The 12007-nt window shown below is 45.7% G+C and overlaps 1 protein-coding gene and 1 long non-coding RNA gene across 2 annotated transcripts in view; both read left to right on the top strand.

Moving 5' to 3' along the window:
- STT3A (STT3A, catalytic subunit of the oligosaccharyltransferase complex) overlaps window positions 1-4135 on the top strand; it is a 24707-nt gene extending 20572 nt beyond the window's left edge. The window contains exons 15-17 of the mRNA XM_019546952.1: window positions 1376-1564; window positions 2326-2441; window positions 3673-4135. Of these exons, the coding sequence (XP_019402497.1) occupies window positions 1376-1564; window positions 2326-2441; window positions 3673-3711 (344 nt within the window). The 3' untranslated portion in view covers window positions 3712-4135. The remainder of the gene's footprint in view (window positions 1-1375; window positions 1565-2325; window positions 2442-3672) is intronic.
- A 4122-nt stretch (window positions 4136-8257) lies between these two features.
- LOC109317979 lies at window positions 8258-10294 on the top strand. Its single transcript, XR_002103157.1, has 2 exons — window positions 8258-9813; window positions 9869-10294. It is a non-coding gene; the product is annotated as an uncharacterized LOC109317979 (long non-coding RNA).
- Window positions 10295-12007: the final 1713 nt, after the last annotated feature.

The raw sequence follows: 12007 nt of genomic DNA, 5'->3' as shown, positions 1-12007 counted from the left end.
TCGGACTAGATGATCTACTTGGGTCCCTTCCGACCCTAGAAACTATGAAACTATGAAAACCAATTCTTTCTCTGCTAGGAGTGAGAGCAAACCTGCATCTTTATTAGCAATACCCTCAGGAGAAGAACTTAATGTTTCTGTAAGATTTATTATAGACGTATGTGGCTATTACCTGACAGTCTTCAGGGTAATGGATGAGGAGCAGGTGCTGAAAAGGTGGTTGCTTAGTTTGGGTGGCAGATGAAGCATGAGGCCAGATGCCAGGGAGCACTGGGTGTGTCTACACATCCATTAGATCTGGGAGCTGTTTACTTGCAAGTAAATGCTGCCAGGCAGGTGTCTACATGTGCAGGGAAGTGGGAGCAGACTTGCTGCTAATAGCAATAAACTGCTTCTGCTTCCTGGGGCCCTGCAGTGGATGCCTGCCTCCAACAGGGGGAGCTCTAGGCTCCCTTTCATAGTTGCTAGTCCAAGAGCTGGTGGGGAGCCCTGGGCCAGGAGACAGCTGCCTCCTGGCCAGGGCTGGGACATCCTCAGGGAGGGCTACTGCCAGGGCAGGGACAATGTCCTCCTGCCCCAGTAGTAGGGAGCTCCTGGGCCAAGTTCCCCCGTTGGGAACTCAGGATTTAGAAAGAGCTGCAGGGGTGGGGCAGGTCCCAGATCCTGTCCTGATCTGCTGGTGGGGCAGCTAGCAGTGAGCCCCTGGCTGGGTGGGGAATCCTCACCCAGCTGAGGCCTTGCTACACAAGCACTACTGTGCAGTAACTAACTGCAAGTAAATTTTGCTACTCGCATTTGCAGGTAGCAGATTTTATTCTGATTTAGAGCCGTTTACTGCGCAGTAAGTGTGCGCACATTTACTGCACAGTAAAGCATCTCGTGTAGACGCACCCACTGAGTACTAGTTTCTGTGTTGCCTGTTACTTCTTGTATTCCTGGACAATAATCCTTACACTGTTTCTGTTGCCTTACTTGTAGCCCTGCCTCCTCTGGGGTGGTGGAGTTCAATGTGTTTAATTACTCATACAACACTTAAGGAAATATTGCCATATAAGTGCTGCTGCTTTGCTCACTAAGGACATTGTACAGTTATAGGAGACTGAACCATTTGTAGCAACTTGTTCCCACACCCAGATCTGTTAGAGCCTCACTCCCAGCTGAAACTGCATATAGATGGTGCAGTTGTCAGTGAAATAACAGCATATATGAGATCTGAGACATGCAGCTGTGTAAATTTTTTGCCAGATGTTGTCCCCTGTCTGGCAGAGGCCTGTAGTCTGGACAGTGTTCCTCTTGAATGCCACACTTGGGTGCTTTAACTGGTTGCTGGAAATGAGAGCAAATGTCACCTCACACTGTCTCCTTGCTCCTTTAGATATCAACAAGTTCCTGTGGATGGTGCGAATTGGTGGGAGCACAGACACTGGGAAGCACATAAAGGAACACGATTACTACACACCGACTGGAGAGTTCCGTGTCGATAGGGAGGGTTCCCCTGTGCTGCTCAACTGCCTTATGTATAAGATGTGCTACTACCGCTTTGGGCAGGTCTACACTGAAGCCAGTAAGTAGCAGTGGTCTTTATGTTGGTATTGCAAAAAGAGCACCTGGAATTTGTCTTGAGACTAAAGCAGAGAACACAAGTATCCTGACATTTAGGGTTCATTTAAGGTTTTTTGTGACATTGTATGCTTGCAGTATGGCTTTGGGCAAATTGCTTTTCCCTTCCTCCTTCACCGCAGTCTTTAAAATGGAGATGATGTTGACCTGTCCTCTGGGGATAAGGAAAGGGGGCCTCATTCCAGCATCTTTCAGCAGTGTGAAGTTCTCTCTCAAATTTGTGCTGAAATGTGAATTGCTGGCAGGCTCCTTACTTTACTGGAAGGCTTTAGCCATTTTGGCCGCCCTGTGTTGTATGGCTGCCTCCCACTAAAACTGTTGATACCTAACACCACACAGTTTAAGATGCAGTTGGACACTTTCTCCACAAACAACATGAAACAATAACCTTTCTCATTTACCTTGGTGCTCTCCTCCCCCCCGCCCTTTTCTGGTATACTTCACCAGGCCTGCTATTTCCTAATAAAATCGTGATTTATTTATTTAAAATGCGGGGTACAGACAGTGAACATGCTACTCTGTTTGGAGTGCAGTCACCTGGGGAAGGAGGAGAGAGATTGGGTAGTTCATATTCCAAATTCATTCTGTGCCTCTTGGGTTTTGAGAGTCCTTTGGAAAGTATCTTCAATTGGGTTGGAGGGGCCTATGCTATTTCTGTGGAAATAGGGCCTCTGAAATCTCTGATCACTCTTTCATTCTCTCTAGAGCGCCCACCAGGTTACGACAGAGTGAGAAATGCTGAGATTGGAAATAAAGATTTTGAGCTTGACGTCCTGGAAGAGGCCTATACTACAGAGCACTGGCTAGTCCGAATATACAAAGTAAGCAAACAATAGGGACTACCATCTGCCTCTTAAGAGAGAACAGTCGGGGTATTCCTAATATCCTGGGATACTGCCATCTCAAAGATCCTTCACTGAGATTTTTTTTTCTTCCAAGTAAAGTGTGGAGTTGAGTTTTAGAAATGAATTTAGGATATTGATCAAGGTTACCACAGACATTGCATTAACTTGACCTAGAAAGGAGTCTAGTTTGAAGTCTGGGCTAGTAATATTTTAGGAAGCACCTTGTTTCTGTACCTGTCTCTTTGGACCATTGTGTAAGGTATGCATTGTTTTGACCAGACTTTGTTATTTGTTGCTTGCACAGACAGCTTTCAGAGGGCAAGTTACTTTGCAGCTCACCAGATGGCTGCGAAGGTTGAAGCTGCATAGGTTGAATCAAAAATCAAACTTCTGCCACCTCAACTATACCAAAAGAAGCAAGTAAATGCAGACAGTGGAATTAGCTTTAACTCTTTAATCTGTACAGATTTGACTAGCTTGGTGTCTGATCACATCATACCTTTTCTGGAATAGCAAATAGTGTTTTGCCCTTTGGGCTCATGCTGCCTTAGCATATAATGCAGTGGGGAGAACGCAGAGACAAGAGATCTAGTCTTTTCCTGACTGATAGATTTGCTGCATGATCTAGGACAAGCTGTTCACACAGTGCATCCATTTCTTTATCTGTGAAATGGAGTTGCCACTGATGTCTCTGTTACCAAGTATACCTGCTTCCCCTCTCGTTGGTACATGAGAACTACAAAAGTGCAAAGTGCCTCTGTTCCAAAGTCTGCAGAGAATTATGTATGGTTAAATATAATGTTCATCACAACACTCTTTTAAATTAGAAAAGTTGAAATATGTCTTTCATGCAATTAGTTCTGCCCAGTCCAAACCAGTGGAACACATCTGAAGTACATCATAAGATGAGTGAAATTATCTCTCCTCTCTCATCTGAGCTCTCTATCACTAGGGTAATTTATGACACCTCTGAAAAGACAGGAAAACAAAGTGGAATGACTTAGCCCTTTTGTGTAGCTTGTGACTGCAAAGTACTAGTACACAAGGATTAAAGAACATGGCTTTGAATATTAACTGTTTAAGACGGAATGAAAAGAAAAAACTAATTTATGATCAGGGATGTCTAGGGAAACTCTTTCAAAAAGTATTTTCCTTTGTTAATTCTGAGAAATTCTGAAGAAAGCTTAAATAACTTATTGTTTTGCAGGTAAAGGACTTGGATAATCGTGGACTGTCAAGAACATAGATTTGCCTTCAGCTTTAAGGAAATCGCACTGAGTCTTTGCCTGTGAAGCAAGTTTTTTTTATACAGTTTATAAGTGCAAGGAGTTGGATTAACTGCCCATGAAGTTCTGCCGTCATGCGTACAGTCCATATTAGATGGAATGATTTTTATAAATATGAACCAGTTACCAAATCAGAAATAATGGCTTTATGGTGGGTGATTAAAGGGGAGTTTAAAAAAAGTGTGTAGTTCTTGCTTCCTTTCCAGTGATGATGCGAGATGCAGCAATCCAGGTGTTCCCTCTTGAAGTGTGAAGATGTTTTACTTTTTGAATTTACTAACACCTCAAAGTCTACTTCTTTTTCTGAGTCACAAGACTCAGATTTCCATAATGGTAGCCATCTGCCTCACTTTGGTTTTATTAAAACAGGTTTTTGGTAAAACAGCCACCCTTGTCCATTTTGAATATCAGATCAAATTTATCAAATATAGTCCTGCCCTGATGAGCAACACACTCTTTTGGGGGATGTTCTAGGCTGGAAGGCACTAAATATCTACTAATAAATAGGGAGATAACTGGCTTCCCCTGACACACAACTAAACTTCTTTCTCCCAAGTAGTCTTGATTTGGGTATCTTCTCTAGTATATGTAATTCTGATTACTGGTCAGCCTCCATATTCCAGGATTCCCTCCATGGTGCATCAGTATTGTGGTCCAATGTTACAAACCCTCCTTGAACCCTTTGAGTTTTCTTCTGGCCAGTTCAGTCAAGGCGTTTTATTAGGTTGCACCTACAAGTCATGAAAAAATGACAGCAATGCATCAACCAAGGAGGACTGAATTAATGTTGCTGCAGCGATCTATAGAATATATAGCAGTCAAATGAATGCACGGCAGCTGGTGGACACTAAACAATGGTATTTAGTTGAGTGTTCTTCAAACCAGCTGGAGAGCACATTGGGTTTAATACCTAAACCTGATAAGTCGTCATAGTTAAAAACCAGGAAGTACTGTGGAGTATGTTCATGCTTTTAGGAAGTGACTTCAGTTGTAGTGAATAGTCATCTGTCTATATATTTAAGTTACTTAATGTATATGAAAAAAGTTGATTCTAAACAGGACCTTCCTGTGTAGATTTTTCGGAAAAGCTTTATTGAATCTTTTGCTTGAGCAGCTGAGATATTCTTAGTCAGAAGGCCTGGCACAGTTTTGATGCAAGGTTCACAAATTAGTCTTATTTTTATTCTGCAAAACAAGAGGGACTAACCCCTCTATATGAAAACTAAGCTGCATATACCAGTAATTTAATTTGCAACCATACTGGACAAATATTCTGGTCCTATTGTAGGGACTTACCTAAATTGCAACAGAAGCTTGCAGTACGGCGGTGCCTTTAATTTTACTCTTTGCTGTGCCACACCCCTTCCCCACCCTCTCCTTCTGAGTGGCCAAGGGGCAATTAATACCATGGTTTTTGCCTCTTAGCCATTCAGTTGTGGGGTGGGGAGGGGGCACACAGCAAAAAGAGCAAGATTTAAGACACTGGTGTGCCACAAACGTCTGCTGCAATTTAAGTAGGCATCTTGTCTGTTGATTTCAGTTGTTGCAAAAAAAAAAAAAAAAAGTATGCATGGGGGGAGGGCAGGTTGTAATCGGGTATGTGCCTGTTTTCCTTCAGTGTCTCCTTGAGGAGGAAAAAAGATTTCAAAGTGAATGAAAGGATAAAGATTATGAAGAGAGGTGGATGCTGAATTCTAGGGCTATGATCTTCCCATTTTACCCACTGGGCCCTCTACAGGCCAAGAGCTCACTGTATTGTATTGTGCTAATATTGCCTTTTTCCAGGAGGTATTAGCCACAGGAGAAAAGATCAATTCCCCTTACATTCTCATAAAAGAAAGCAATATGAAAAAGGGGTAGAGCTTCAGGGTGAAGAATAAAGAGCTGAGAGGCAGATCCCCTTGCTTTTGTAGAACCCACACATTGTGAGGTACTCGGTATAAGAAAGGGAAGGGGAGAGAATCACAGTTGCATATGATTCTAGGCTGTAAAACTGCAACGTCACTTTGCGCAGCCCTTAATGAGGCACGTGCACATTTGGCCAAAGTGTGAAGAGGTCTAAAGTCAGGATGTGCCATGTCACTAAGCCAGGCTCTGTCAGTGTTTCCCATATGTACGCTATGGCTTTGTGCAAGACTACCTAAGGCTGCACTATGACATAGTGTCATGTGCCAGGGCTAAAGCAGCCACATAGTAAGCTATTGGAAAATTACCCATGCCCTCAGGCATCAAAACCACACATCTTTCTTTCCCAAGCATAACCTGGAAACTGGCTGAGTGCAGAAAGGCTCAAGTTGAACTCACCCTGAGCCTGAGCATAGAATCATAAAATGAGGGTTGGAAGGCACCTTAGGAGGTCATCTAGTCCAACCCCCTGCTCAAAGCAGGACCAGCCCCAACTAGTTCAGTCCAGCCACAGCTTTGTCAAGTTGGGTCTTAAAAATCTCTAAGGATGGAGATTCCACCATCTTTAGGTAACCTGTTCCACTGTTTCACCATCTCCTAGAGAGAGTTTTTCCTAATATCCAACTTAAACTTCCCCTGGTGCAACTTGAAACCATTGCTCCTTGTTCTGTCATCTGCCACCATTGAGAACAGTCTAGCTCCATCCTTACTCTCTTCTCTGCTGCAGATTAAATAAACCCAGTTCCCTCAGGCTTCTCTCACAAGTCATGTGCCCAGCCCCCTAGCCATTGTCATTGACCTCCACTGGACTTTCCAACTTGTCCACCTCCTTTCTGTAGCGGAGGGCTGAAAACTGGACACAGTACTCCAGGTGTGGCCTCACTAGTGCAGAATAGAGCAGAATAATTACTTTCTTCAATCTGCTGGCAACACTCCTACTAATGCGGCCCCGGTATGCTGTTAGCCTTCTTGGCAACAAGGGTACACTGCTGACTCGTATTCAACTTATTGTCTGCCATAACCCTCAGGTCCTTTTTTGCAGGGTTGCAGCTGAGCTAGTTGGACCCAAGCCTGTAGTGGTGCATAGGAGCCTTCCGTCCCAAGTGCAGGACTTTGCACTTGTCCTTGTTGAACCTCCTGAGATTTCTTTTGGCCCAGTCCTCCAATTTGTCTACGTCACTCTGAATCCTAGCCATCCTTTCCAGTGTATCTACTATAGTCCTTAGCTTGGTGTCCTCTGAACTGGCTGATGTTGCAATCCATCCCATTGTCCAGATCATTAATTAAGATATTGGACAAAACTGACCCCTGGAGTACTCCACTTGATACCAACTGCCAACTAGACTTCGAGCCATTGATTGCTACCTGTTGAGCGTAATGGTCTGGCTAGCTTTCTACCCACTTGACACTCTTTTCATCCGACCCATGCTTCCTTGACTTGTTTTCAAGAATGCTGTGGGAGGCCGTATCAAAAGCTCTGCTAAAGTCAAGGTTTATCATGTCCACTGCTTTCATAGAGCCATTCATCTCATCATAGAAGGCAATCCAGTTTGGTCAGGCTTGACTTGACTTGGCCTTGGTGAATCCATGTTGACTTTTCCTGATCAATTTTTTCTCCTCCAAGTGCTTAAAAATGGGTTCCTTGAGGCCTTTCTCCATGATTTTTCTGGGGACTGAAGTAAGGCTGACTGGTCTGTAGTTCCCTGGATCCTGCTTCTTTCTCTTCTTCAAGATGGGCACTATCTGCCAATCGTTTGGGACCTCCCCCGATCATCACAGATTTTCAAAGATTATGGTCAGCAGCTCTGTAAACATATCAGCAACTCCTTCAGCACTCTCGGATGCATTGCATCCAGCCCCATGAGCTTGTATGCATCCATTTTTCCTAAATGGTCCCTAACCTGTTCTTTCGCCACTGAGGGCCGCTCACCTGCACCCCAAACTGTGCTGCCCGATACAGTGGTCCAGGAGCTGACCTTGCCTGTGAAGACTTGAGGCAAAAAAATGGATTTAACACGTCAGCCTTTTCCTTATCATATGTCACTAGGTTACCTCCCCTATTCAGTAAGTAACCCACATTTTCCATGACCTTCCTCTTGTTGCTAACATGCTTATAGAAACCCTTCTTGTTACTCTTCACGTCCCTTGTTAGCTGCAACTCCAACTGTGCTTTGGTCTTCCTGATTTTATCCCTATATGCCTAAGCAACACTTCTTGTAAACTTCCTTTTTGTGTTTAGGCTCACTGCAGAGTTCCCTGCTAAGCCAAGCTGGTCGCCTGCCATATTTGCTATTCTTCCTGCAGTTCGGGATGGTTTGTTCCTATGCCCTCAGTAAGTTTTCATTACAATACAACTAGCTGTCCTGGACTCCTTTCCCCCTCAGACAGGATCCTGCCCATCAGTTCCCTGAGGAAGTCAAAGTCTGCTTTTCTGAAGTCCAGGGTCCATACTCTGCTGTTCTTCTTCCTCGCCCTCCTCTCCTTCCTTTTGTCAGGATGCTGAACTCGACCATCTTGTGGTCACTGCTGCCCAAGTTGCCATCCACTTTTGTGCTCCCCACCAATTCTTCCCTGTTTGTGAGCAGCTGATCAAAAAGAGCATGGCTCTTAGTTGGTCTCTCCAACACCCATACCAAGAAGTTGTCTCCAAAAACTTCCTGGATTACTGGTGCCCTGCCATACTACCCTCCCAGTTCCCCATGAGAACCAGGGCCTGTGATCTGGAAACTTCTGCTAGTTGTCTAAAGAAAGCCTCATTTATTTCATCCTCCTGATCTGGCCGTCAAAAACTTAGGGAACTGAAGTCCACTCTGTGACTGGATAGACTGGGCTCTTTAACCCTGGTTGACAGCCAGTCTAGGAATAGAGTCCTGACTGAACAAATGGATGATCTTTGGTACAGCTGCTCCTGCGGCCCAGCTGGTTCCAAACATACTGCCATCTGCCTCTTCTTTAGAGTAAACCAGCAAGGCTGGGAGGGCGGGGGACAGCTCAGTGTCTCCAAATACACTACCCAGGCTCATGCACCTTGAAGAGATCACTCCAGCTTCACTTTATCTTTCAACCACATATTACTTTCAGCAAGCTGATGTCTTGGCATAATTCTATTGTCTTGTGAGATCGGCAGATGCCTACTACTACTAGTAGTACTAATACTGTGATTTTTCAGCTCTTACCTGTTCTCTTCTATCTTCTATGTTCTGTTATTGCAGTGGTTCCCAATCCTTTTTTTCTGCAGCCTGCTGATGGGAGCAGAGTGCAGCAGCAGCCCCGGGGTGGGGCCAAGGAAGCTCCCAGCATGTGGCATGGCTCATTTGTGTGTGGCGCTGCCAACATTGCCCCCATGACCCTCATTTGGGTCACCAGCAGGGGTTGGGAACTGCTGTATTATTGGATGGAATACTTTGCAATGATAATGATCATTTATTTTTGCAATGAATACTGTGTTTACCTGAATCCAAGCTATCTTTCAATGTAGGATGACCACCCCAAATAGGTAGATTCCATATGTGGAAAAATTTATACTGTAATTCTATAATTTGCTATAATTTTCCATGTATAGAATCTACTTACTGGAAGATTGTTTTAAATCTGTCCTCCTCCATGGGAGGAGGAGGCAGGCAGTCTGACCCCTGCCCCTTGCTCCCTTCCCACGTACCCCCCTACACCTGCCATTTTCCTCTGATCCACAACCTACCACTGACCCCTCACTCACCTGCTCTGCCCATTCCCAACCTGTGCTTCCTCCTGATCCCCAGCACATGTTGCTGTCCATGCCTGCTCCCCATGTGCACTGCTGCTCCAACTTCTGACCCCTGTTGCTTCCAATCCCCCCATATATGCTGTTGCCCAATGCCCTATCACATGCTACTTCCTTAACCCCTGCTCAATTATGAGCACATACTGTTGCCTGACCCCCACCCACACAGCTGCCCCATTCCCCACCCAGTCCTTACGTGTGCTGCTTCCTGATCATCATGTGAACTGCTGCCTTACTCCCTGCCTGATCCCTGATATATACCACTGCCTGATCCTGGACTTAGCTGGTGACAGAGTGCTGGTATTCAGATCCAAGATGAAGCATGTTTTCCTGCCATGTTGAATGAGGGGAAAAAACCTCACCTTGGACAAAAAACCATACTGTAATTCTTAACCTGGTTTAAACCCAAAGCAAGTTGTCAAATAATGCCATTATGTCCCCATTCTTTCAAGTAGGTTCCCGGCTCGTAGTGATATGTATTAAACATTCATATTTCTATACACGTGTATCCCTGATTATGTTCTGTGTGTTTGACTAGGGTAATGCTCCATAGTGAAAACTGTCATTTCACTTTGCCTACTCTCATTAGTAAGCAGAGGGTACAAATGTCTGAAGGGGTACTTGAGCAGCAGGGCCTCCAGGGTGGGCCTCCCTACCCTGAATTTACTACTCAGCTGGCGCAGGTGGTATAGCTCCTGGGTGGCAGCCTTGGGTAAGATCCCTTCCCATGTCACTGGGCTAGGTAATAGTTCCCCAGGTTGGTTTGCCACTAAGATTGTGGCAAATTTTAAGGTACAGTCAAAGGTTAATAGTTAACATTTTGCTTAGGGTGTCCCCTTGTTCCCCTTTTCCCTTGTAATAAATCTGTTTTAATTTAACATTTGCTTGCAAGTGGGCATGTTTTGTTCATATTAGAACACCTAGTACGCATTTACTTTACCAAATTTCTGGGTTGGGGCTTGAGGTAAATTTGAAAAGTTGGGTAAAACCCTTATATTTATATGCAGCCATCCTTACTGCTGTCCAGCGCCTGGCGAAACAACAACATGCAGGCCTTACAGGGTGGGTATTAATTGGCAGGCTGGCACTCAAAAACCAAGCTTCAAGTTCAAGCAGCGACCTGCCTAGTCGTCTTCAAGTGAGTCCCTTGGTGGTGGTGATGTGGGTTTTGGGGTGATCCAAAGTGGGTTTTTCCCCATAACTCCAGCCCAAAATAAGATCCTTATATGAAGCAATGTACCTAGCATGCAGGTACTGACAGGTGGGTGGCAGGTGGCAGGCTGGCACTCAAAAACCAAACATTGGGTCAAGCACGGACCAGCCCAAGCTTCTAGAGTCTCTGGGTGGTGGAGAAGAGTGTTTTGGGGTGCTCCAAAAAGGATTTTGCCCTTTAATCCCAGCCCAAAGTCAACTTCTTATTCACAGGAACATACATAGCACACAAGTCTGGGGGGCTGTCAGTTGGCAAGCTGGTGCACGAAAACCGAGCTTTGGGTCAGGCAGCGCTCTGCCCAGACTTCTTCAGGGGAGTCCACTGGTGATGGATGTGTGTTATCGGGTACTAGGAGGGGATTTTACTTGATATCTGCACCCCAAATGCAGCTTCATATTCAGGGCTAGGTAAAGAGGACGTAGGCCAGGGGCCTGTCAGTTGCCAGGTTAGCACTCGCAAACCGAGCCTTGGGTCAGGCAGGCTACCCGGGCTTCTTCAGGGGAGTCCCCTTGAAGGCAGAGACATTTGTCTGGGGTGACTCAGAAAGGTTTTCCATCGGTAATCCCAGCCCAAACCTAGCTTCGTATTCAGGCCTGGCGGCCTGTCTAGGTGGCCTGGCGCGCAGAAACCGAGCTTCAGGTTGGGCAGGACTCTGCCCAGGCTCCTTGGGAGAGTCCTCCTATGGTGGGGGTGATCCAAGAAGGATTTCCACCCATTATCCTAGCCCAAACCCAGTTCCTAATTGAGGCCTGTGAGTGGACAGCTTGGCCCGCAGAAACCCAGCTTTGGGTCGGGCAGTGCCCTGCTCAGAGCTGTCCCCTGGTGGCATAGATGTGTTTTGTGGTGGCCCGAAAGGGATTTTGCCACAGCTTAATTTCAGGGCTATGTACTTGATGTATGATATTATTTTACGGTTTTATTAGCAAATATCCATTGATGAAATCCTGACTCTTCAGCTGGCATCATTCATTACTAACAACCTTGAACAGTGTAAGGATTTGTTTGAAATGGGACCTGGGAACAAGTAGGGTTGCCAACTCCGCTCGGATCTATTTCAAGAGGTTTCTGGGCTGCCAACGTGCCCGCGACACGGACCGTATGCTGGTGTACAGCGGTTACGGATAACTGTGTGTGGACTTCACCTCAGGAAGGCAAACACACATTGCTATTACATTGTAAAAAGCCACCGGACTGTGAAGAGCAGGTGCCTCCGGAGGCTGGGCCGTGGCAGCAGCGGGGCTGGTGAGGGGACTGCCCGCCGTGGTGTCAGCCCGGGGGGAGGGGGGGGCGAGTGCCCCCCACGCGTGGCCTATGCAGTGGCCTGCGGCAGAAACAGGATTTAACATGTAATATTCATTTTAATGGAGGCCCATCCCTG

The sequence above is a fragment of the Crocodylus porosus genome, unplaced genomic scaffold, assembly GCF_001723895.1.
Source record: "Crocodylus porosus isolate Cpor-Errol unplaced genomic scaffold, CroPor_comp1, whole genome shotgun sequence".
In the NCBI taxonomy this organism is placed as follows: Eukaryota; Metazoa; Chordata; order Crocodylia; family Crocodylidae; genus Crocodylus; species Crocodylus porosus.
This window is presented reverse-complemented; position numbering and strand designations above follow the sequence as displayed.